The 24,042-nt window shown below is 37.3% G+C and overlaps 1 protein-coding gene across 16 annotated transcripts in view; it reads left to right on the forward strand.

Moving 5' to 3' along the window:
* EYA1 (EYA transcriptional coactivator and phosphatase 1) overlaps positions 1-24,042 on the forward strand; it is a 350,405-nt gene that overhangs the window by 272,474 nt on the left and 53,889 nt on the right. For all 16 annotated transcript variants that reach the window (XM_072734530.1, XM_072734522.1, XM_072734521.1 and 13 more), the window contains one exon: positions 23,309-23,398. In XM_072734530.1, coding sequence (XP_072590631.1) covers positions 23,309-23,398 — 90 coding nt within the window. The remainder of the gene's footprint in view (positions 1-23,308; positions 23,399-24,042) is intronic.

Below are 24,042 nucleotides of genomic sequence, written 5' to 3' on the forward strand. Positions count from 1 at the left end.
ATTAAAATATAGATGACATAAAGATTTTGTATTTTTTATATGCACTGTTCTTTTACTTTTTTATCTGCAACATATTCATGGAGCAAGTATTTTACATGTTATTGTCTTCAGTGATTAACAGTGTTAGTATTTTGCTTTCAAAATACCTGTTATGAGTGTCTTTATAAATCCCTTTGCTATGAGGCTATTTTTATGTGAATGGTATGTAAAATTGGGCCTAGAATGACCATAGAACAAATACCTCCATGTCTGAGTTGTTATAATACTTGGTGTGGTAAGTAAAAAGGAATATTACAGACCACCTTCTACAAGTAGGAATTCAGCCTCAATGTTCTGCTTTTGGGCTTCTCCAAAACCTTAGAAATTCTTTTTGGTCTATTCCTTGGTGGTTTCATAAACCTTTCCCACACAAAAACCTTATTATTTAAAGTGGCCCTAGGTAATTTCTGAAGTTATCCTGTGAATATGGTATTTCTCATTTTTTTAATCTTTAAAGAAATCATAAGTCTTACATCAGGTTCAGAGCCTTAGGAACTGAATTCTGTGTCTTGGTGACTCCAGGTGTTTATCACAATTAAATTTTAAAAATGATACCCACAAAATGTGCATGCTGTCATTACAGTATTTATCCAGGCACCCACTCTTTCAACAAATATATATTGAATGCCTGCCATGTAGGTAGAGTTTGGCAGTGAAAGTTGAGGAATTATCAGTTGAACTTAACAGTGCAACTTTCATTCTCATAACCCTGAAGTTATACCTAATACCCCCAAAAAAGCCTGGAAAAAATGCACATTTGTAAGAGCGAGAATATTCTAGAATATGCCACCCTTTAGATTTCTCTTTAGAAATAAGATATCTGTAAAACACAAAATGCCCCATCTAATTATTGTTAGATGTTTATAAGAAGACAGTGAACAAAAATACAGCATGATTATTAAGAAAAAAAAAGCCATTAGAATCAATCATTCAAAGAAAGTCTCTACTTTGTGGCTACCACATAATAAGGATTCAATAAATATTTGCTGTGTTTTTTATATTCTTCCTTCTATGAAGAATTACTACGAAACTAATATTTCTACAAAACTACTACTAGAAATTAATAGCTAAAATATCCATGTGTAATTAGTAGGAGGAATTCTGAAGATCTTCTTAACTGAAACATTTTAATGTCCCTACAACTAACTCCTAGGAAAGCAAGCCTTGGAACTCACACAAAATCATTGAAAAGAGCATGCACTTAGAACACCAGCTTTTGAAAACCATTTAGAAAGTATTGAGTCTTTGAAAGTTTTTGCACTAAGGGCCAGATTGATGCAATGAGAGTTGATAAGGGCTCTGTTCACCACTGAAAGGGGTCAGCTTCGGGTAAGGTAGTGAGCATCCCATGACCCAATGACCTGATGTCAGTCCCTGGCCATAAATCATTGGTTTACACATGGAATTCACACCTAACCTAGAAACCCCTGGCAGCTTAGAGTTTTTCATTCGGATTCTCAACAATATCTAAACCAAATATTACAATAGCACAAATTTTATTTTTAAAAGTGTCCACCATTAGTATTTTGAGGCCTCATCAAATGGTATTTTGTTAGTTTAGTTTTCTCATACAAGAGTGTGTGATAAAAAGTTTTATCTCATATAATTTCTAAAACCAAATATGAGTGATCTGAAATATTTAAATGTAAGTTAACCATTCATTTATAGGTTAACAGGGGTTGGGGAGAAAGTAACCTCAGAAACCTTGGTTCAGGAAGGTCTTCCTGAGCACAACTTTGAACCCGAGGTCAGACTAAAAGGTTGGTTGAGAATGTAACCATCAAGAGAAAGAGAGTTCTAAGCAGAGGAAGTAGTGAGCATGAAAGCAGGAAAGGGTTTGATATTTGAGGGACAGAGAAGTGAATGTGGGTGAGCTGAGTGACGAAGATGCAGAGTTAAGATGTGGGCTGGGATGAGAGCAAGTACAAGCCATGTCAAGAAGGTCAATCTCATTGCACATGCCATAGGAAGTCACTAGAGGACTTCAAGCAAGAGCATGACACGATCTGACTTAGATTATTTTGGCTGAATGTGGAGAACCAATGGTGGGGAAAGAGGGTTGGGGAAAAGAAAAGAGGTATTAGGGGTGACTTGATGTATTAGCAGTAGAGATGGAAAGAACTAACTGGATTATGGATTCTATTGCAAACAGAGAAATAGAATTTACAAAGGATTCCATTTGGACTGGTGGGCAGTAATAGAGATGAGTGAAAAAAAATTCCCAGGTTTTTGTCCTAAGCAGCTGGGAGGCTAATCGTGTATTTGTTGAGAGGAGGAAGACATCTCTTGGACCAGGCAAGAAGGTGGATGGAAGGTGAGCCTGGGACATACGGGAATGGACAAGCCTTCAAATAACAGGTTTAATGTTGACAGTACACAGCTCAGGATCGGAAGGTCCTCAGACACTTTAAATCTGATTTCACCAGAAATGTTTGTGAATACCTTCTTTGCAGTGAACACCTGTTGGCTCAATGCTATGAGGCATCCCTTCTGAAGACACATTGCTGAGGATGTTGAATTGTAGCTTGAAGCATGCAAGGAAGCTTGCTTAATGTTCTCTTTATTAGAGAACTTCAGAGTCAGGAAGAATTTGTTCTCAAATTTGTTCTCAAATGTGTGATTCAACAAGAATTCTTCTAAACAATGATAACAACCAAGCTGATCCCAATACCTTGCCTCCCTTTCATTCCTTTCACTAAGGAGAGAAGTCTTAAAGCAGTTGAAGGGCAAGCCTTCTTTCTTGGAACACAGTTTTGGTGGTGTCCCTGAGCATTGTTAAGGGAGCATGTGGTTGGGCCTTACTCTCCAGGCATATAAAGAAATGAATGCCTGACAATGTGATAGCTGTTCTGTCTCTATGGGAACCAGATACTTGAGAAGTAGCTTAGTCACAGTAGCTTAGGCAACTCAATGAGTAGGCCATTCAGTAAGAGGATATGGGATCTGGTTGATATAATGCAAAATTAGGGCATGTTACAGCAATATGTACAAAAAAGTTTGAGAATGTCCCACCTTCCATGTAATCCTAGCTGTGGGAAGCAGGCATGTTGGGCATTATAAGGAAGTGTTTTATAACAAAGGTGATGGGAACAAAAAGAGGGTGCTTGGTACATGACAGGTCTGGCTAGCAAAGAGAAAAGAAAGAGCGTATTAACAGAAAAATGAAGTCCATGAATGTGTTACCATAAATTAGGTTGTTAATAATGTCTGTCTTAGGGTTTTGTTTAATGCATTTTTAAAGGGGCTTTCAAACTAATCTATATCCCCCAGTTTTGCTGAAGAAAACTAGTCTTGATTTTATTTTCATTGAATGTTCTCTTTTAACTAGACAATATAATTCTGTTGTTAATTTCTATCCACATACCCCAAACTTATGTTTCAAGTAAGTATTGTGCTAATGTCCTCAGCATAGTTCCTCTCTTAGGGGACGGCATCCCAAGATATTTATAGTCAATGGCTTCATTGTTTCAATACTTTATTTTTATTGTTGCTTAACACCTGTGTCTCAGATGGATTGGGCCAGAACAGGTCCTAAAGGTAATGAGCCTCACCCCTCATTTTACACAAAAACTTAAACATGAACACTTAAGACAGCATAAAGCTTAGCATTTTTGACTGTAGGCCCTACTTATGAAGAATTTCCTATGTGCTAGTACTTGCTCAATTCACCAGTAGTACTCTGAAATTATTACCAAACCCATTTTACAGATAAGGAAACTCAGGCTTGGAAGGGGTTAGAGACTAAACGTCTGACAAAGTAAATACCGATTCTGTTTTAATGTAGTTGAAGCTTGACTGTCAAAAACCAAAACAACCAACAAAACAACACTTTGAATCTGGCATAGTGGCCAGGGAGTAAGTAATATGTGGTAGTGTCTTTAAATTTATGAATTACCAATATGAGATCCACCTGTGGTGAAATAGAAGGCATCACATTTGAATTCATATATGATCTAGACTCAAACCCAAGCTCTGACTTTTCAGTTCTTTGACCCTGGGTAAATTTTTTATTCACACTGAGCTCCAGTTTCCTCATCTATAAAACTGGATACTTGTCAAATTGTTTTAAGAATTCAGTTGGGTCGATTATATCTCTCAGTAAAGCCAGGAGAAGAAAGATCTAAGTTGTGAAATTAAAGGGCCCATCATTGTGTCCTATTATAACAATAACCCAGTAATGAAAACAGCATATGTCACTAATTGATCTTGTATCTGCTGTCTAAACATTTGTTTTGTAATGCACCAGGCTTCTAGAAGGATGCTAGTCACCAGTGTGAATTTAAATCAACTAAGCCTCCCTAGTGAGTGTATACTGTAATCATTTAGGACATTGAGCAGAGAAAAAAATTGACAGCAGTTGAGTGAGCCAATTTTATTAGAACACTCCTGTTAACCAGTAAAGGTTGCTCTTCTTACCTTGTTTCAGAGTGAAACACTAAACTCCAAAATCTTTTGAGGGATGATCCTCTTCTGTGGTGGCTAGTAAAGATGCTGAATTATTGGCATGGCACCAAAGTCGTCAGACATGCAGTGTCCTCCTTAGATTATACAGGATCTGGTTACTTAGAATAATCTCTCTTTAGGAAGCTCCAGATCAGAAATTGGGAAATATTTATTAGCTGACCCTTTACCAAAAATGAAGGCTTTGTGGACCATATGCCTTCATAACTGCTCATTTCTGCCTTAGCAGTGCGAAAGCAGCCACAGACAGTAGGCAAATAAATGGATCTCTATTCCAATAAATCCTTACTTATAATTCCTAAATTTGAATTTCATGTAATTTTTGTATGTCATGAAATATTTTTCTTCTGTTAGATTTTTAAAATCCAGACCAAGTGTCTAGGCCAGTAATTGACAGACCATATTCCATAGGCTAAATCTGGTTCATGGCTTGTTTTTGTAGGGTTTCAAGCTAAGAATGTTGTTTAAATTTTCAAAGGGTTATGAAAAAGAAGAAGATGTGTCAGAGACTTTTATGGACTGCAAAACCTAAAATCTTTATTATCTGTCCCTTTAGAGAAAAAGTTTGCCTACATCTACTCTAGATCATGCTCTCAACTTTGTGGTGATTCATTTGCTTCTGTCTTTCAGGACATCAGGAAAATTCAGTAACACACACACTGTGGCCAACTAGATTGTAAACTTAGTGCAGGTGTTGTATGTCTGTATCTGGATCCCCAGTGAAGCATAAGCCAGCACATGAATTTGCTAGGGTAGGTGCAGTGGCTGTAACAAATAGGCCCAATATATCATGACAATAGAAATTTATCATTTTTAGTGGCCTCAAGTGGATCTTCCAGTTTGCTTGGTTTAGGCAAGGATTGGTAGTGCAGATCATGGTTGTACCATTACACCATATAGCTTCTGAGGCTTCTGTGATCATTGTCATGAGCTTTCTACCCCACAGGGTGAAAAAGCAGGGGAGCATGAACGGGAGGCTATACAGACCAGGCTTAGAAGGGGCACATACTTCTGTTCACATAGCCCAGTGCAAAGGAGGTGGGAAGTATATGTAGCCTGTCTGTGTGCCCAGGAAGAAACAGAGAGTGAGTTTTGGTGGACAGGTGGCAGTAGCCACCACAGTTCTCAGTGAAGAACTATTTGATTAATAATGAGTGAAACCCAAAGCACACTTTCCACCGCAGCAGAGTGGTGCCCAAAGGCTATGTGACAGATGTGCCGAAGAGTAATGAGTGGCCAGTTCAATCCCAGAGCATGGTCTCCTGATTTTATTTTCTTCTTTGTATATCAATACCAAGTGCAAAATGATGAAATAATTTATGGTTCCAGGTCCAACTTTTAGATACCGTGGGATGACAAAGAATCTAAACTCAAAACAAAAAGCTTTTTTTTTTTCATTTTTTTGTTTCAAAAAGACAGTGTTTTTGACTATCAGAGGGCTGTCCAGCTGAAAGATCCTCCTTCATTCATTTTTTTGTCCTTATCTTGCCAGTTCTCTTTCTGACTGCCAGCCTTTTACCCCGGACAGCAAGTAAAATGTGTATTCCTGCCTCCTCCTTGAATATGGCCTTATTTTTCTTCAGACCTGTGAAAGGGAATGCAGTGAATGAACACAAATCACAGCTTTCCAGCCACAAGGCTGGCCTGCCACCGCTGGCATTGGACCTTCCGTGTTCTGTGGCCTCAGGAAGGCACCTCATATCTGAGTCTCACTTGTTCTATTTCAACCTTCCCATCTATAAGATGAAAGGAATCCCAGCATTACTGGGAGAACAATGTAAACCCTATAGAAACATACTTAGAGGCACTCCATAAATAAGAGCTTTTGCTTCCCCAGGGATTCAGAGAAAGGAGTGGGCAGTGGGAAAGGCAGTATTTTGTTGGTGCAGGTAGCAGAGAGGGAGAGGTAGAGGCAGAGCATAACCATGTAGGGGAAGGATAGGCAAAGTGGCTGGAGATCTATAAAATGTATTTAGAGGGTCAGAGTGGCCGAGGATGAGTAGCAGAGAATTTATTGAAATGGTAATAAAAATATTGTACCTTTGTTGAATTTATTGAAATGGTAATAAAAATATTGTACCTTTGTTGAGCTTTTATAGTTTACACACCTGTCTCACATTTATTATCCAACTGATTTCTAACCTTTTTTTATCCCAGTGGAGAAATGTGTCTCAGAAAAATTAAATGAACAGCTCCAGGAAGCACATCTATTAACCGACAACAACAGGAACAGAATCTAGTCTTGTGATTGGTTCGTTGCCCTCAAAGAAGGGCTGGAGGGAGCATTGAGTGTCAAGATTTTGTGCTGTAGGTGTGGGGATGCCATGAACGATAGTGGAGGAGCGTGATGGAATTGTACAATTTGGAAGATTAGCCCGATAGCAGAATAGATCATCACAGTTCTCCTGGTAGGAAGTAATAAAGGCCTAAGGAAATGTCTGTAACACTAGGAAAGAGAGAGATAGGAGAGTGGTTACAAATGAAATTTAGATAGGTCTTTTGATTGGATTAGCTGTTTAGGCTTTTGTTGGCACCGCGTGGGTCCCCATGTGTCGAGGCCAATTTGGCCAGTTCTGCTCTGGTTTTATTCTTCTTCCTCCCACTTTGTACCACTTCTTGGCAGTTGCCTCATGTTTGGGATTCGTTGGGCTTTCTCCACAATCAAAATTAATCTTTGGAATGGTGAAGCTCTTTTTCTTATTTTCCACGTGGGTATTATTTTCATGATGTTGAAAGGGAGTCTCTTAAGGAGAAAATTAAAGTGGTTGGGTGTCACATATCTAATCAGTAAAAATGACCTGATTAGCCCCACCACAAGTTTGGGTTTGGTTTTGTTTTGTTCTTTTTAATCATTCAATCAGTAGTTCAACCGTGGTTTATTTTTCACGTGTATACACTCTCTCATGGTGATCCAGATTATTTCTTAGCTGGCATTAGAACTACACCCAACTCCTAAAACTTGGCATTTTAGGCCAGCTGTTTAGTGATAGGAGTTTCTAAAATTGCAAAAAGTTAATATTCCATTGATGGTATTGATGACTGTAGACAGGTGGAAAGCAAACAGTGGAGACTTTGGGTCTCCCAAGTTATATAGATCACTTACATAACACTTTCAGTGATATTTTTAAAAAGAAACAACATTTTTGCATAATTTTTTTTCTTCTCTCAGATAAGGAAGCTAATTTTCCTAATCTTATCTTTAATCCTTCCCTTGTGAGCAGCCAGCATGGGGCCTTAAAAATAGGCCCCTCCTGTACTCAGAGTGCCCATTCCTGTTTTTCAGCTTCTTTTCCCCCACCAAAACAAAAGATCCTGAATGAGAATTTATTTTAAATGACATCCAGGCCTTGTTTGTGGCTGTAATGTTAGCATTCTAAATAAGGACTTGTTGAAAGAGTCCAAAACATATTTTTGCTTTCATTTGGTGGATGCTGCCCAAAGATTTGTTGTCAGTTTGAGCATACTTTACAAGATTTTCACATTGACCAACAAATCCTCATAAACCTGTCTACAATGTTAGCATCACACCTCACTGGGCCACTACAACAGAGTAATTGCTTGCCAAGGGAGGCTTAGCTGCCCACATAGGATCAGTGCAGATATAATTTAGGAACCGTATCCTTTGTTCTACAAATTCAAAATCTAAGTACCATATCCTGAAGAACTAGTTGAACTTTTGAAATGGTTGAACCATCTTCTAGTAACTCTTTCTAGCCTAAGGTTAATTCTTTAAACAGCAATCTTTAAAACATATTTCTATTTTTTGATCCAAAGAAGAATAGCATTGCTAGGAGTCTGTGTAGATGTGGTCTCATAGATGTAAGGGATACACATTCAAAAAAGAGAGATGCAAAAGACATTAGGCATATATTTAAAATGTGCTTATAAATTGAAAGTAGAATAGATAAAAATTTAAAAGTAATATTAACTTTTTTTTTTTACTTTCAGAAAAATAAATCCCCAACACCATAGGTACTTTGTAGAACTAAATTACTAATTAAAAATGCTATAGCTATCTAAAATTGGAACAATAGGGGTGCCTGGGTGGCTCAGTCAGTTAAGCATCAGATTCTTGGTTTCGGCTCAGCTAGTGATCTCAGGGTCCTTAGATCAAACCCATGTTGGGTTTTGAACTCAGTGTGGAGTTGCCTGGAGATTCTCTTTCTGTCTCCTTCCCACTCTGTTCCTCCCCACCACCTGAAAGAAGAAGCAAGGGAGGGATCGAGGGAGGGAGGAAGGAAATAAGGAAGATAAATCTTTAAAAAATTGGACCAATGACTTAGGTATTAAAATATCTCCTTGGGGGGCAGCCCAGGTGACTCAGTGGTTTAGCGCCACCTTCAGCCCAGGGCGTGATCCTGGGGACCCAGGATCGAGTCCCACATTGGGCTCCCTGCATGGAGCCTGCTTCTCCCTCTGCCTATGTCTCTGCCCCGCCCCCCTCTCTCTGTGTGTCTGTCATGAATAAATAAATAAAATCTTTTAAAAAAATTTCCTTAGGATCTCAAAGAATTTAAATTCGATGAACATTCCATTACCTTTTGTGTTTGCTTAGTTTATTTTACCAGTAATTTTTTGCTTTTCAGTTAAGAAAAATAAGATACTAAAAGAAAAGAAATAAAAAGGCAAATATCCCAGGGTATGTCAGTAGGAACCAGAGTTACATTAAAAATAGGAACAATTTGAGGGGCATGTGACTCTTGATCTCAGGGTCATGAATTCAAGCCCCATGCTGGGTGTAGAGCATACTTTAAAAAACTTTTTTTAAATAGGAACAATTTTTTCTCTTAATGTTTTATTGCTATATCTAAGCAATAAAGAAAAATTACTTCCTTATTAACATTTGGTACTATTTCTAATTGTTCTTATAGTAAAACTGAAATGATATGGTTATTCTCTTTGGACTGTACATGATCTGATGTAACATTTGACATTTGTCACATTTTTAAATCAAAACTAAAAATCTAGGGATGTATCTTTTAATACCTAAATAAAAGGAAGATATTTTTATAGTTAGATGAATGACTAGTTTTAAGATTTCTAGGGAAAGAAAGAAGTATTTTATTTTTATACTCAGAAACATTCTAGATCCTATTCTAAAACCCCAAGAAGAGATAAACAGGTTTTCTTTAAACTTTCTATCTTGAGGCTTAAAGGACTATGGATACTCTGAGACATTCTGAGAAGTAGAATTTGTAAGAAAGTAAATGAATATGGGTTGAGAAAATCATTTTAAGTCAGATTCAGTTCTGTGTGTGTGTGTGTGTGTGTGTGTGTGTGTGTGTGTGGTGGAGGGTGTGGGAGTGGTTCATGTTTGGCATTAAAAATAGATTAAATTGCCATGTGAAGCAAGGGAGTGAGAATTGAGGATGAGTGTGTATTACCCTCCAAATATTTTTTGTAGCATTTACTTAAAAGATACTTAAGATCAAATATCATGTACAGAGGCGCCTGGGTGGCTCAGTCAGTTGAGTAAGTCATGGTTTTGGCTTAGGTCATGATCTCAAGGCTGTGAGATCAAACCCCACATCAGGCTCTGTGCTCGGCAGCAAGTCTACTTGAGACTCTCACTGTCTACCTCTACCCCTCCCTGTGCTCACACACACATGTGCTCTCTCCTTCAAATAAATAATCTTAAAAAGAAAACAAATATGTACAAATAATGGAATTAGCAATGCAATTATAACTATAATATTTCTCGACATAAACAAAATAATCTGAGAAGCATGAGCTTCAACCTGGTCACTGGAATAAAGCAACAGTTGTGTAAGAAATTACCCACTGCTCCCCATCAGCAGGCACATGGAGGAATTGACCACGGAGCCCTATTGGCTAGAATATTCTGCTAATACTATGTGGTGTCCATGCTAGGACTACCCCAAATTTAAGACTCTATCAAAAGAATTTGTCATAACAGAAGGCCCTTGGTAACTTATCCTTCTGGCAATAGTTTAGTTATGGGTAATTATCACTGAAAACATCCATGAAATAATTCAGAAAATTGTACTACCAAATGGCACCCTTCTCAAGTTGCACACACAGAACCTACTATGTTAGGTTCAGTACCCAAGATACATACCTGGCTACCCACCCTTCTCTTACTTGAGACACCATTTGTTTCCTGGCCTGACACTACTGAGTCATTCAGAAAGTCAGTCTTTCATAACTTACTAAACGAATACATAGCTATAGTATGTATTTGTGTATATAGTATACTGTATAAATATTACATAGTATATGCATATAGCACATATATATAACAAATATATATATAGTATATATCTGTAATATAGTATGCATTTGTATGGTCTAGTAGTGCCAGCCACAATTTGTGCCTTCACAGAGCTTATAAATTAATAAAGGGGGCTGTTGGGAGAGAAGGAGTGACTCTCCAACAGTAATCTCTCACTGGGGCAAAACCGTTCTGAACTAATGCCACTAGAAATCCACAAAGAGTGAAACCACAAAATGTCCAAAGGAATGACAATATTACAAAAGAAACAAGTCTCCGTGTGTTATTCGTGACAAGTGTTCTCCAGTAGCTATGATCACTTCACTAGTAAGAAATAGCCAATAATAGGATGTTAGATGATAACACTAGTATTGTGGATCAGAAAGAAAAAAAAAATAAGGATCTGCAGGAGCTGTACAACCAAAACATAAATGCCAGAGGCTCTAAATGAGATGCTTCTAGGGTTACTGCTATTCTTAAATTACACTGGGAATTCTTCTTTGCAGCCGATCAGCGTTGCAATGTGACACCACTATTCCTCCGTGTATGAGACGGAGGTCCTGTGGCTTCAATTATAAATGTAGGAGTTCCTCTGGTTTTCTGGAAAAGAACATCCCATGTGATAAAAATTAGTGGAGTTAATACAGGCAAAGCAGTGTCTGACATAGATTCTTGTGTATATTCTAAAGCTTACTTAAGCCTGGGTAAGGATTACCAAGCAAGGCCTAGCACCTTCTTTTCAATAAACGGTGTGTGCTGAGGAACTCTGTAAGGCTTTTGCAGTTTTGCCTTTAAAAAAAATTTTGTCTTTGACATTTTAAAAGTATGGTTTGAGTTTACTTTAAATTTTCAAAATAAATATCCATAGTTTCATCAACAAAAGACAGCCAATCTTACCTTGGCGAATGTTTTTTCTATATTAAAAAAAAATTTCTTATGCTAACTTCTAAACATACACAAAAGTAGGTGGGATAGTATAATGAAATTCATTGTAACCTCTTTAAACTAACAGTTGTCAAATCCTAGTTAATCTTATTGTATCTGTAACCTCACCACATCCCTCCCCTGCTCTGTCCTATGATTATTTTTGAAAGCTGATCCCAGATATGTTACTTAATTTGTGTATATTTCAATATGTATTTAAGACTCCATTAAAGGAATGTTTTTAGAATAGAAATAGTAGATGGTATCCAGCACTTTAGCCATCTAGCAAATTAGCAGTAATTTCTTAATGTTATAAAATGTATAATCAAGTTATATTTCTCCAATTCTTATTAATTTTTAAGTTAAAGAATGATAAAATACATATAATGTAAGCTCTACCTTCTTAGTCATTCTTTAAAACATTTTTAAAAGATTTATTTATGTATTTTATAGAAAGAAAGAAGCAGAGTGAGAGGGAGAGCATCTCCAGCAGACTTCCTGTTGAGCACAAAGCCCAGTGAGGGCCTTAATCTCACAAACCCAGAGATCATGACCGAGCCAAAACCAAGAGTCCAGTGCTTAACTGATTGAACCACCCAGGCACCCCCTTAGTCATTTTTAAGTGTGTAGTTCAGTAGTAGTAAATACATTCATATTGTTGTACAAACCAGTCTCCATAACTTACTGAAAGTCTATACATTAAATAACTCATACTGTCTCTATGATTTTGACAGCACTAAATACCGCATGCAAGTAAAACCATACAGTATCCATCTTTTTGTGAATGACTTATTTCGCTTAGCATAATGTCTTCAGGGTTCATTCATGTCGTATGCATGCATCAAAATGTCCTTCCTTTTTAAGACTGAATAATAATATGCCATTTATATGGGTATATCACATTTTAGGTTATTCACCCATCATTGGGAACTTCTTGGGTTGCTTCTACATTTTAGCTGTTGCGAATTAGGCTACCGTATGTTTGGGTGTACAGATACCTTTTTCTTATTTTGCTTTATTTTTTGTACACCTGAAACTAATATGTCAACTATATTTCAATTAAAGGTTTTAAAATGCAAATACCTTTGAGACCCTGCTTTCAATTATTTTGGGTATATACCCAGAACTAGAATTGCTGGATCAGGCAGTAATTCTATGCCTAAATTTTTGAGAAACCGCCATACTACTTTTCATAGGAGCTGTACCATTTTATGTTCTCACTAACAGTGTATTAATATTCCATTTTCTCCATATGCTCATCAACACTCATTATTTTCTGTACTCCCCCACCCCCTTGTTTGGTAGTAGCCATCCTAATGAGTGTGAAGTGGTATCTTATTGTAATTTTGATTCATGTTTCCCTAATGATTAGTAATATTGAGCATCTTTTCTTTTGCTTGTTCTTTGGAAGAATATCTATTCAAGTCTTTTGTCCATTTATTTAACAAATTGTTTTTTTGTTGTTGAATTATAGGAGTTCTTTATACATCCTGGATATTAGCCTCTTATCAGATATGTGAGTTGTAAATATTTTCTCCCATCCCGTGGGTTGACTTTTTACTCTTTGATGCATAGAAGTTTTCAGATATGGTCTAATTTATCTGTCTTTTCTGTTATTGTTGATGCTTATAATATCTAAGAAGTTACTGCCAAATCCAGTATCATAAAGCTTTTTCTACAAAAGTATTATACTTTCACCCTTAAATTTAGGTCTTTGATCCATTTTGAGTTAGTTTTTATATATGGCATAAGGTAAGGATCCAACTTTGTTCTTTTGCATTTGGATATCCAGTTTTCCCAGCACGATTTGTTGAAAAGACTATCATTTCTGCAATTGAATGGTCTTGGTACCCCTGCTGAAAATCATTTGACCATATGAATAAGAGTTTATTTCTGGACCCTCTTATATTCCATTCATCTATATCTCTTTCTTTATATCAGTACCACCCTATTTTGATTACTGTAGCTTTATAATAATTTTTGAAGCCAGAAGTGTGAGACCCAACTGTGTTCTTTTCCAAGATTGCTTTGGCTATTTAGAGTCCTTTGAGATTCCATTTGAATTTATGATGGATTTTTCCATTTCTGCAAAAAGTGCCATTGAGAATTTGATAGACATTGCATGAAATCTATAAACCACTCTGGGTGCTATTAACAAGTCTTCCCATTGGATGTCTTTCCATTTATTTGTGTCCTCTTTGATTTCAGCAACATTTTCGTAGTTTTCAGTGTACAAGTTTTTTGCATACTTGGTTATGTTTATTTCTAAGTTTTATTCTTTTGGTGCTATTGTAGATTAAATTATTTTCTTAATTTCTTTTCTGGATTGTTCATTGTTAGTATATAAAAATGAAACTGATTTTTGCATGTTGAGTTTATATACTTTAACTGTACTGAATTTATTTATTCTAATAGGTTTTTATGTATATGTGTGGAATCTAGAGTTTTCTACATATAAGATCATGTCATCTGCAAACAGATAATTGTATTTCTTTTTCTATTTGACTGCCTTTTAATTCTCTTTCTTTTTGACCTAATTGCTTTGGCTAGGATTTCTAGTACTATATGAAGTAGAAATGGCAAAAGTGGGGCATTCTTGTCTTATTGCTGATCATAAAGGAAAAGTATTCAGGCTTTCATCTTTGACTGTACTGTTACCTATGGGCTCTCATATATGGTCTTTACTGTGTTGAGATAGTTTTCTGTCCCTTGTTACTAGTTTGTAAGGTGATTTTCTCCAATGGTTTTACAAATTTAAACAGCTTACTGTATGTCTCTCAAGTGTCTTTTAATCTGTAGATTCTCACTCAACCCTTTTTGGTTTTCTTACCTGTGTATTTCTGTTTAAGTAACCAGGCCATTGGTCCTGTACAATTCCTGCAACTCTTCATGGAGAAATAGGAGTCATTGTACAATGAAATTCATTGTAATAAATTTTCTTCATTACATCTCCATTGCGTTCCTTTGTCATGTATTTCGTGTCCTCTGTATTTCCTGGAGCTAGATCCAGAAGCTTAATTAGATTGAGGCTTGATTTTGGGGCGGGGGGATGAAGGCTTCATAGGTGGATATATCCTTCCAATAAGAAGAACATGATGTCTGGTTGCTGTCATTTTTAAAACTTCAGGATTCTGGTTAGACACTCTCCTTTAGTAATTTGGTTAGACAGTTCTTACTTATCCTATATATCCTTTCTTCTTGGCTCAAAGATAGTTGATAAGGAAGGAAGAAACTCAAGAGTTATGTGTTGGGGGGGCAGGTAGTTAAACTATAAATCCATTAATTCTGCAAGTATACACATATATACTGTCAGAAATAAAATGACAATTCTTGTTGCAAATATCTAAGCCATAATTCTTTTCGGTGAGGCAAAGTTTTAAAGTGAATCTAAACCACTTCCTTACTTGAGATTTTCCCAAATATCTCTTCTTAAATAGCTCTCCAGTATTTCTGAAGATGCTTTATTAAGGCTTCCTGGTCACTTCTAGTGAACAGAGAGGTAATCTCAGTGGCTCCTGCTGAGTAATCTGGCAGGTGCCACATTTCTTTATTATCTTTTCAGTGCCATGGTGAATTTTAGTTGATCAGACCTAGTTTCAAGCCAGTTTACTAATGTGGTTAAATCTATAGATGTGCTTGATGTTTGGCAGCTAATTTTAAAGGTAAATCCAACTGTCCTCCTTAAGGCTTGAGTTTAGCTTTAAGCTTTTTCTCTGTAGGTGGTTTCCTTGCAAATCTCAGTATAAGAATAATACTTAACAGAGGTTTATGTATAATGTGTATACCATGTAATCTTGACTTGGAAGTAATTGACCAATTTACATTAGGAAAAGAATGTCCACATCATGGAGCTGAGGAATGGAATACCTTTCCCCAGGAGTCAGTCAGATGATTCAATCAAGAGTTGCTATTTTGTGAAAAAACTGATACTAGAAGACCCTACTTTTCTTTTTTACTGTGGTAGCTAAAAATAATATGTTGATATTCTTAAAGTGCTTCCCCCATTTATCCTTTAATCCTTCCATAAACAAGAACTCTCTAAGATACTCTGTTACTCCTGAAATGCTGGAGTCAGTGCATCATTTTGTGAGCATTGAAAATTTTCAGGGACTGTATACATTGAAGGTACTAAATTTGTAATGTACCTCAGTAATTACTGACTATTGCCAAATCACTACAGCCATGATAAACTTGGGCAGGGTCAAGATTTTGCCAAGATGTAATCTCCCAAGTCATCTGCTAATTGGCTGTAAACAATGGATTTGGGCTAGGCTTACCTGCCTATTCACAAACTCTGATCTTTTAATGATTAATGGTATAATCTAACAGGATTTATGACTAACTCAAGATAACACTGCTTGGCTATGCATGTGATTGTGTGTGTGTGTGTGTGTGTGTGTGTGTGTTTTAAGAACATCTACAAATTTCAACTAAATTGGTGCAGTGCCCTGATCCTATCTGAATGATACTACCTCCTACTCAATTCCTAGATCTTCAGTGTATGAAACATATTTTGCTGGTTTCCCAGTGTTTGGTCATCTCTCCTAGTGATAAGAACCAGCTTTGTACCACACAGCTCAGTTGCTATTTTTGTGAGAATAAATGGCAGGCCTTCCTGAGAGTAGTAACAGTGAAATGAAAAGTTTAGCTCTTAAAAACATGGTCATCTCGGGACGCCTGGGTGGCTCAGTATTGAGCATCTGCCTTGGACTCAGGGTGTGATCCCGGGACCCGGGATCAAGTCCCACATCAGGCTCCTTGCAGAGAACCTGCTTCTCCCTCTTCCTGTATCTCTGCGCCTCTCTCTCTCTCTGTGTCTCTTATGAATAAATAAATAAAATCTCTAAAAAACAAAAATGTGGTCATCTCAAAAATACTGGCATGGGGAATTTATGGTTACTCTTCTCATTAAATAGCCTGAACTCCACATCCAATTTGAATGCAGAATGTTGATGCATCTTTTTGTAGTGGAACATGGAGTCCCATGTGTGGACTTCACGCAGCTATTGATGTAGTAGTGGCAGTGATAGTAGAAATAACACCACCACTACCAGTAGAAGCAGTAGCACCACCAGCAGCTTCCTGCTTGCCAGGCACTATGTTCAGAATTTTAAGTAAATTACCAAATTTAACCTTTAACATACCTGGTTTTATTCCCGTTTTACTGATGAGGGACATGAGGCTCAAAGGGGAAGTAACTGAACTTGACCACTACACAGCTAGTCCATGGCAAAGTTTAAAATCCCGGTCTAAACTCTGTGGCTGCAAAGCCTGTGGTATGAGCATTATGAGAGTATGTATTTCTGATGCTCTTCTGCCCTTGTGCAAGAGGTTTTTGCCCACAGATTATGAGCAAAATTACTTTAAAAGAAACTCCTTGGGGTACCTGGGTGGCTCAATGCTTGAGCATCTGCCTTTGGCTCAAGTCATGATCCTGGGTTCTTGGGATCGAGTCCTGCATTGGGCTCCCTGCAGGAAACCAGCATCTTCCTCTGCCTGTGTCTCTGCTTTGCTGTGTCTCTCATGAATAAATAAATAAAATCTTTAAAAAAAAATAAAACAAACAATAAAAGAAACTCTTTGAATTTCTGTGCCATGTAGTGAAAGAGTGGCCCTGAGAATGCCTGGTATTAGACCTAGTTAGTATTAGACCTAGTTCAGTCAAGAGATGAACTGAATGGCTACCTTGTAAGCACTGTGTACAATGCAGTCCCAATACTAGTCGTCCTAAGAGAATTCCTCTACTGATGTGTAGAAGCAAATGGAACAGACTTTCAGGGGCAACAGTATCTTCATCTGGTGGCTGAGTCTCAGTAACATCAAATTTCTGAATTGCTATGGATTCCATATTTAATGACCCTGATAATTTATGAAATGCCATAGCTCATCTATGAGAACAAGGTGACGAGGTCATATCCTAATCTTATGATAGTCCAATACCCACATGTATTTACAGACACTCCTTTCCTTTGTTCAAAACAGATCATAGATTTTCAACATGTGAATTCAAGACTAACAGACATAAATCTCTCTAGAGGCTGAATTTAATGGCATTTCAGCATTTCTATGTACTAATTTGTCATGAATTTATTTTTTTCTCTTTTAAAAGCATTTTCATTATGTGAACATCTCATATAACAACGGTGATTAAGCTGAAAAAAAAGTCATGAAACAGAAAAACAAATAACAATAAGCCAGGGATGATGCTAGTGATTTCAGCATAGGATGATAATTATTTGAGTTTCTTTGGGCATTCTGTGTCCTAGAAACAGGAGAAAAAGATCTTGAGGCAGTGGGATAATTAAAGATCACTTGATAAAGGATGAAAGCAAAACAGTTGTTTTAGGCCTGGGTCCATACTCAGCAGATTTCATTGTTATTTAATTTTTCAGCTAAATGTTGCTTTCTCCTCAATAGACATAATTGTCTTTGACTTAACATGCAATAGCCTGGGGTAGCCTCACATTGCAACAAGTTCCTTCACTTTATTTTCATGACTTTACGCAGACATTTGCAATTTAATATCCTATCAAAATAATTTAGGAACAGATTTAAATTTCACTTCTCTCTGTTGGTGGGGGGTTTTGGATGCTGTTTGTTTTGCTGTGGTAAGGAACAGCTTGAAAAGAAGGTCTCTAGTAAATGTCCTGGGCATAAGAGCTATAGTAAATTGACCCTATTTCTTCATTAAACAAGAAAAATGATAAAGCATTTGACTATTTTCTCTTTTTGAGGCTCTTCACTCTACTATTCAATGAGGGAACTCATTGCAGAGCAGCATATAAGAATATATTTTGCAGAATGTTGTAATGCATACCACTAGTGAATTTAAAAAATAAATAATTGCATGCTGATCTTATGCTAATCTTATCTACTTCATGAGGAAGATAAGTAAGGCTTTATAAGCAACTGTTCTAAGAATTGGCTGCTCTTTCATCAAGTACAAATTAATCAGGCATTCCTAATATGTTTAATACTATATTATTTAGATAGAATCATTTTAGGACTCAAATGTCTGGGTTTTTGTTTTTCTTTTCCTAAGCTGGGTAACTAGGAATTTTTTCACAAAGTCTGAATGCTAACAACTAACTAAAGATCAAATTTAATATTTTTTTCATTGGAATTATTTAAAGTACTCTCTATTGCTTTTCATTCATTTACTATTCTACCAAACTTTGGGAAAGCTGTGTGCCAGACATATTGTGCTAGGTCCCAAACATCTAGAGATAAGGATGTAGGGTTATGGCTTTGCTCTGCTTAGACAAGAACACACACAGCTATGGTTCCCAGTGGCCAGTGGGCCAGGGTGGGAAAAGCTAGGGATGAGACTCTTAAATTATCGAAGGGGCAATGACCTCACTATACTAGTGTGGGTAACCAATGGAGACTTATCATTTGCCCTAATTTTTTTTAAGGTCCTTGGTGGGAATGTCCATCAGAGCCCCTCCTCTTTTTTTAAACTTAAATTCAATTTAGTTAACATTTAGTGTATCATTAGTTTCAGAGGTAGACTTTAGTGATTCATCTGTTGAAAATAACACCCAGCGCTCATCACTTCATGTGCCCTCCTTAATACCCAGCACTCAGTTATCCCATCCCTCACCCTCACCCCTCCACAACTCTGAGTTTGTTTCCTATAGTTAAGAGTCTTTATCATTTGTCTCCCTCTGTTTTCATCTTATATTGTTTTTCTCCTCCTCTATGTTTGTGTGTTTTGTTTCTTAAATTCCACATATGAGTTAAATCATATTGCATTTTCTTTCTCTGAATGACTTACTTCACTTAGCATAATACCCTCTAGTTCCATCCATGTCATTGCAAATGGCAAGCTTTCCTTCTTTTGATGGCTGAATAATATTCCACTGCATGTATATGTGTGTGTATCACATCTTCTTTATCCATTCATCTGTTGATGGACATCTGAGAGCACCTCCTCTTTTATATAAGGCCTCTGCCTTGTTATGGCTTTAAAAGGGATAGATGATGGATACTCAGATTCTACAAGGATACCCCCCAAATATTGATGATGTTATAGGCGTCAGAAAGGAGAAATGTCAAGAAGATATTGAACAACAGTGACAAGTGCCACAGAGGGTCAAGTTCAGGAAAAAAATGGAAACATTTGGCAACAAGGTTTACTTACATGACATGTTTCTTTGAAGTGGAGGCAAAGTTCTAAATAATTTTTCAAAAGTGATATAACAAAAAATGGTTTTATAAAAGCAACCATTTTATAACTGCTGCTCTGGAATTTGTTATTGCAAAGCACAAGAAAAGTAAGATTAAGCCAAAGACATGGTGATTTTAATGTCTCAGTTTTGGTCTAAAAAAATGTGGGTTTTTTCTTCCTTTAAATATGCCAAAATAAGCCATCAAGCTATGACTAATTTATTAACTGTTCAATGTTAGCTTTTGTCACATTTGACTTGTATCAGACATATCTGAAAAATCTGAAAGTATTAAAGGATTTTTATAAAATAAATTTAACCTCAATGTGAGAACTCCAGTGTAAACAAATTATGAACGGGGTTATCTATTTGCTCTTCTGCTAGTTTCCTCTTAGGTCAACCACTTTGGGTGAGGCAGCTGTGTGCCCTGCCAGCCCTGTACCAGGAGCAAATCACAACACTGATGCGACTCTGTTTCCCTGTCTCTAAAAGCACAAGTGGGTGTACCATAGGGCTCTTCTTTTCGCACTAGATAGATCATGATGCATTAGTGGGCCATGAAATGGAAAACTATCAACGTGCACTCCACATAGTGGGTAATGTCTTGTTTTGACAAATTAAACATTTCAGCTCTTTTTGTGTGAGAAGCGGCGGGGGGCGGGGGGGGATAGGAGGGGAGGGAGGAGGAGGAAGAAGGAGAGAGAGAATACTAGATCATCATGTAAAATGTATTTTTTACTATGGCTTGTGGTTTTAAAATGTTTGAGAAGCAGTGTTGTCATCTTGAGCCCTTTCCTATTCTAAAATTCTCTCTTTCCAGTCAACTGTCAGACCATTCTTTTGCTGTAGTAAATGTTTCATAACAATACTGTGGAGTAGCAGGTATAAAAACTTGAAGGACAGCTAATAACAAAGGAGAAAAACATTAAAAGGTAAATAAGGCCAACATCTGTGTTGTATTTGACCACAAGATTGAACAAGCCTTTAAAATTTATTAGTATTCCGACTAGCAAGTCATTACTGTAATTTATGAAGTAAAGCTAAAGTATGCTATATATTAACAAACAATGGAGTAATTCTTTTGATGGTGGTATAAATAAGCAACCCTATCAAAGGAGAAATCATACTTTTTTCAAAAGTAATGATACCATGGCACATAAATTCCAGAATTGGCAATTAAATAAATGTGGTGAGTCTCTTCCACTTTGCCACATAAAAAGATTCATTGACATAGTTATGAGACAAGTCAGTGTATTTTTATTGGCCCGAGCTGGAGGGAGTAAACACCTTAGTCAGGTGTTTTGTTTTAGAAAAGCTGTTTGAACTTCTCTGACTGGTTATTTCTGCTCTAGGGTCTATTTGAGCATTTGCTTTTTCCAGCACACTTTACTGTTTTAGAATCCAAGTGAGTGAGCAATTAATTTCCTATAAAACTAAGATTCAGTGAAAGTTTTTCTTTATTTGTGAACTATTTTCAATTCTACAACCCACAAGCTCTCACAGATTTTAGGTGGCCTTAAACAGGGACAATTTAAAGAATCCTAAAGAATAGAACTCATCAAACAGGAAATCTGAGGGAGGTGATTTTATTTGTCCTTCCCCACCATGCTCTTGAACACTCAGTTGGTTTGTCTTTTCCTCTCTGTCTTGATATAGACCCTGGGGAGTTTGTTTTGCCCCTTTGCCAACCCTAACCCCTGACTTTTGGCAGCACTGTTCTCTGCCTCCTTCCCAGTATCAATCAGCTAGGCAAGACAGGAATTGAGGCCAGCAATGTCATCCTGCCCTATTTTCCCCAAACCATCCACTGCCCCTCCTCTGGGGCTCCTGACAGGGAGACCATTGGAGTGCTGGTGGGATGGGGATGGTGCTAGCCGGGGGTGGGGGGCGGCCAGAGAGGTGTTGGCTCCTCCCCCCGGCCAGCTGATTGGCACGTGGCAGGCAGCCAATGAGGCAGTCTCTACCCCCATCCCAACATCCCAGGTCCCTGCTCTCTCCAAGGTGTATGGACAGATATGATGGTGCCAAATTAAGAGACGAGAATTTTTTTTTTAATTCTACATAAGAACAAAGTGTTTTTTAGTCAGTCGTCTGATTTATTAGATGAGCAAACTGAGGATCAGGGAGGTAAGGACACCAAAGTAGGAGAGCAAAGGTTAAGAACTTTTCTGCCATTGCTTCCTGCTATTTCCCAAAGTCCGTGAGGAGATGATACTTGAGGTGACTACTCAAGGGCTTGATAGATTCCAGATACAAGGAGAGTAGAAGGTCAGGACACAGGCAAGTCTTGAGCTCTGGAATGAAGATAGCACGCTCAGAAGACAATGCACAAAACATACAAAGTTTACATCAGACAGTAGAGACGCACACAGTGTACACCAATACGTGAAGGCATGATTTCTCTAGTTATAATTTCCCCAGTTAATGATGATATCGGTAGATTCTATACTTAGTCCAAAGGCCTGCTGTAATAACAAAGTAGTATTTCAGAAATTATTGTCTGAAAATATTTAAAATGTGCTGGTAAAAGCCAATATTGTTAGAATGCCAGTAAAACCTTACCAGTAAAAACTCACATTCCATCTTTGTATCCTTGATGGACATTTTTTCTTTCCTAATTATGCAGGTCTTCACCATGAGCCATGTGATTTCCCGGATTCGATACATTACAAATACAGCAACCCCATAAACACTGCAAATATTTGCATAGCCCGAGTTCTTCTCAGTGCCAGTAGATGTCATTGGGATACGGGGTTGTATGAGACAGACTGCTCATCACGAGTGTCCAAGGCTTGAAGTTTTTGATGGAAGCCCCTGTACATTTCAGAATGCTGGTACTTCCCTTTGTGTATGGCACTGGCTTTTTGAGGACTGGATAGTATCGCATGAATGTCAGGATCAGCTCCCTGTGCTGGGCATGGTGCCAGGTGGTCAGAAAGGGTACCACTTCCTACTATGAGCATGCTCAAAATTGGCAGGCAGTCTGAATAAATAAGAAATAATGATAGTTGTCATCTGATGTAGAATTAGTATTTATTACTCCTCTGAAATTAATCTATATTGTATCTGTTTTCTGGTATTTGTGGCAATGCTTTCAGATACTCTTAATGGGTTGTGGCACAACACAAACAATGTCTTCTCAATCACTGAATTTCTTGCTCCTGAAACAGACGTGTGAAACTAAATTTCCTCTACTTTCTATGTCTCAGTAACCCTAGATTTTATATTTTTGTAATATTCTAAGCAGCACATCATTTCTTCCTTATGCAAAGTACAAACAACATTTGGGTCATTTGTTAAATAAAATAAGTCCCTAATGTCTGCTCACACAATGCGTCACTTACACCAAAAGCAGCTGAAGCCCAAACTTCCCAATGAATCTCTTGCTCAGTGCCCTTCCTGGCACTGACTCCCTCTTATTGTGACAATATATTCCATTAACCTGAAATATATATGTTCTTGACCTGAAAAATTCTTCTTTTAGGATCCACCTACATCAGTTTCCCTTGGACTGAGAATGGAAGAAATGATTTTCAACTTGGCAGACACACATCTGTTTTTCAATGACTTAGAAGTAAGTTCTGATTATTTTATATACACACTTCATGTTACATGTCTGAAAATTGATGAATGGCCTTTTGAAATAACAATGAGATATTATTTTGTGACTATATAACTAGAATAAGGAGATAAATTAATTATATGGTGATGTTTGCCTTCATGGTATTTCTGATTTTGCTTTATTTTGACTCCTATGTTTCAAGGTTGGATTCCACATGACCCTTGGTAAGGATTAAAATTTGATGTCAGGAATCTTAAATATTAAACTGTGTTGGTATCAGAAGCTACAGATTCGTCAGCTACATAATTACTGTTGAGATGGATTACCTTCAGAATCCTCCAGAAGTTGTGATACTGGCATATGCTGTGTCAGACTTTTATCCTACTGGGTCACATGCTTTTGTTTCTGATTGCCCCAATTGTATAACATTTTAGTCCGGCCTCCGCTCTTTGGGATGCCAGGTTTTCTTAGGTCAAACTGCTGATGATTTCATTTGCCCATTATGGTTTGGGGGGAAACTTTTGTAAGATGGTTAATTGTGTTATGGGCACTGTCAAACATGATGATCTCGATTAGCAGCATTCTTAAGAATAAAGACTATTGTTTCTCATATCTCCATTATGAGAAAACATGACTATAACTACATTTCACTTTCT

This window comes from Vulpes vulpes, chromosome 13, assembly GCF_048418805.1.
Source record: "Vulpes vulpes isolate BD-2025 chromosome 13, VulVul3, whole genome shotgun sequence".
In the NCBI taxonomy this organism is placed as follows: domain Eukaryota; kingdom Metazoa; phylum Chordata; class Mammalia; order Carnivora; family Canidae; genus Vulpes; species Vulpes vulpes.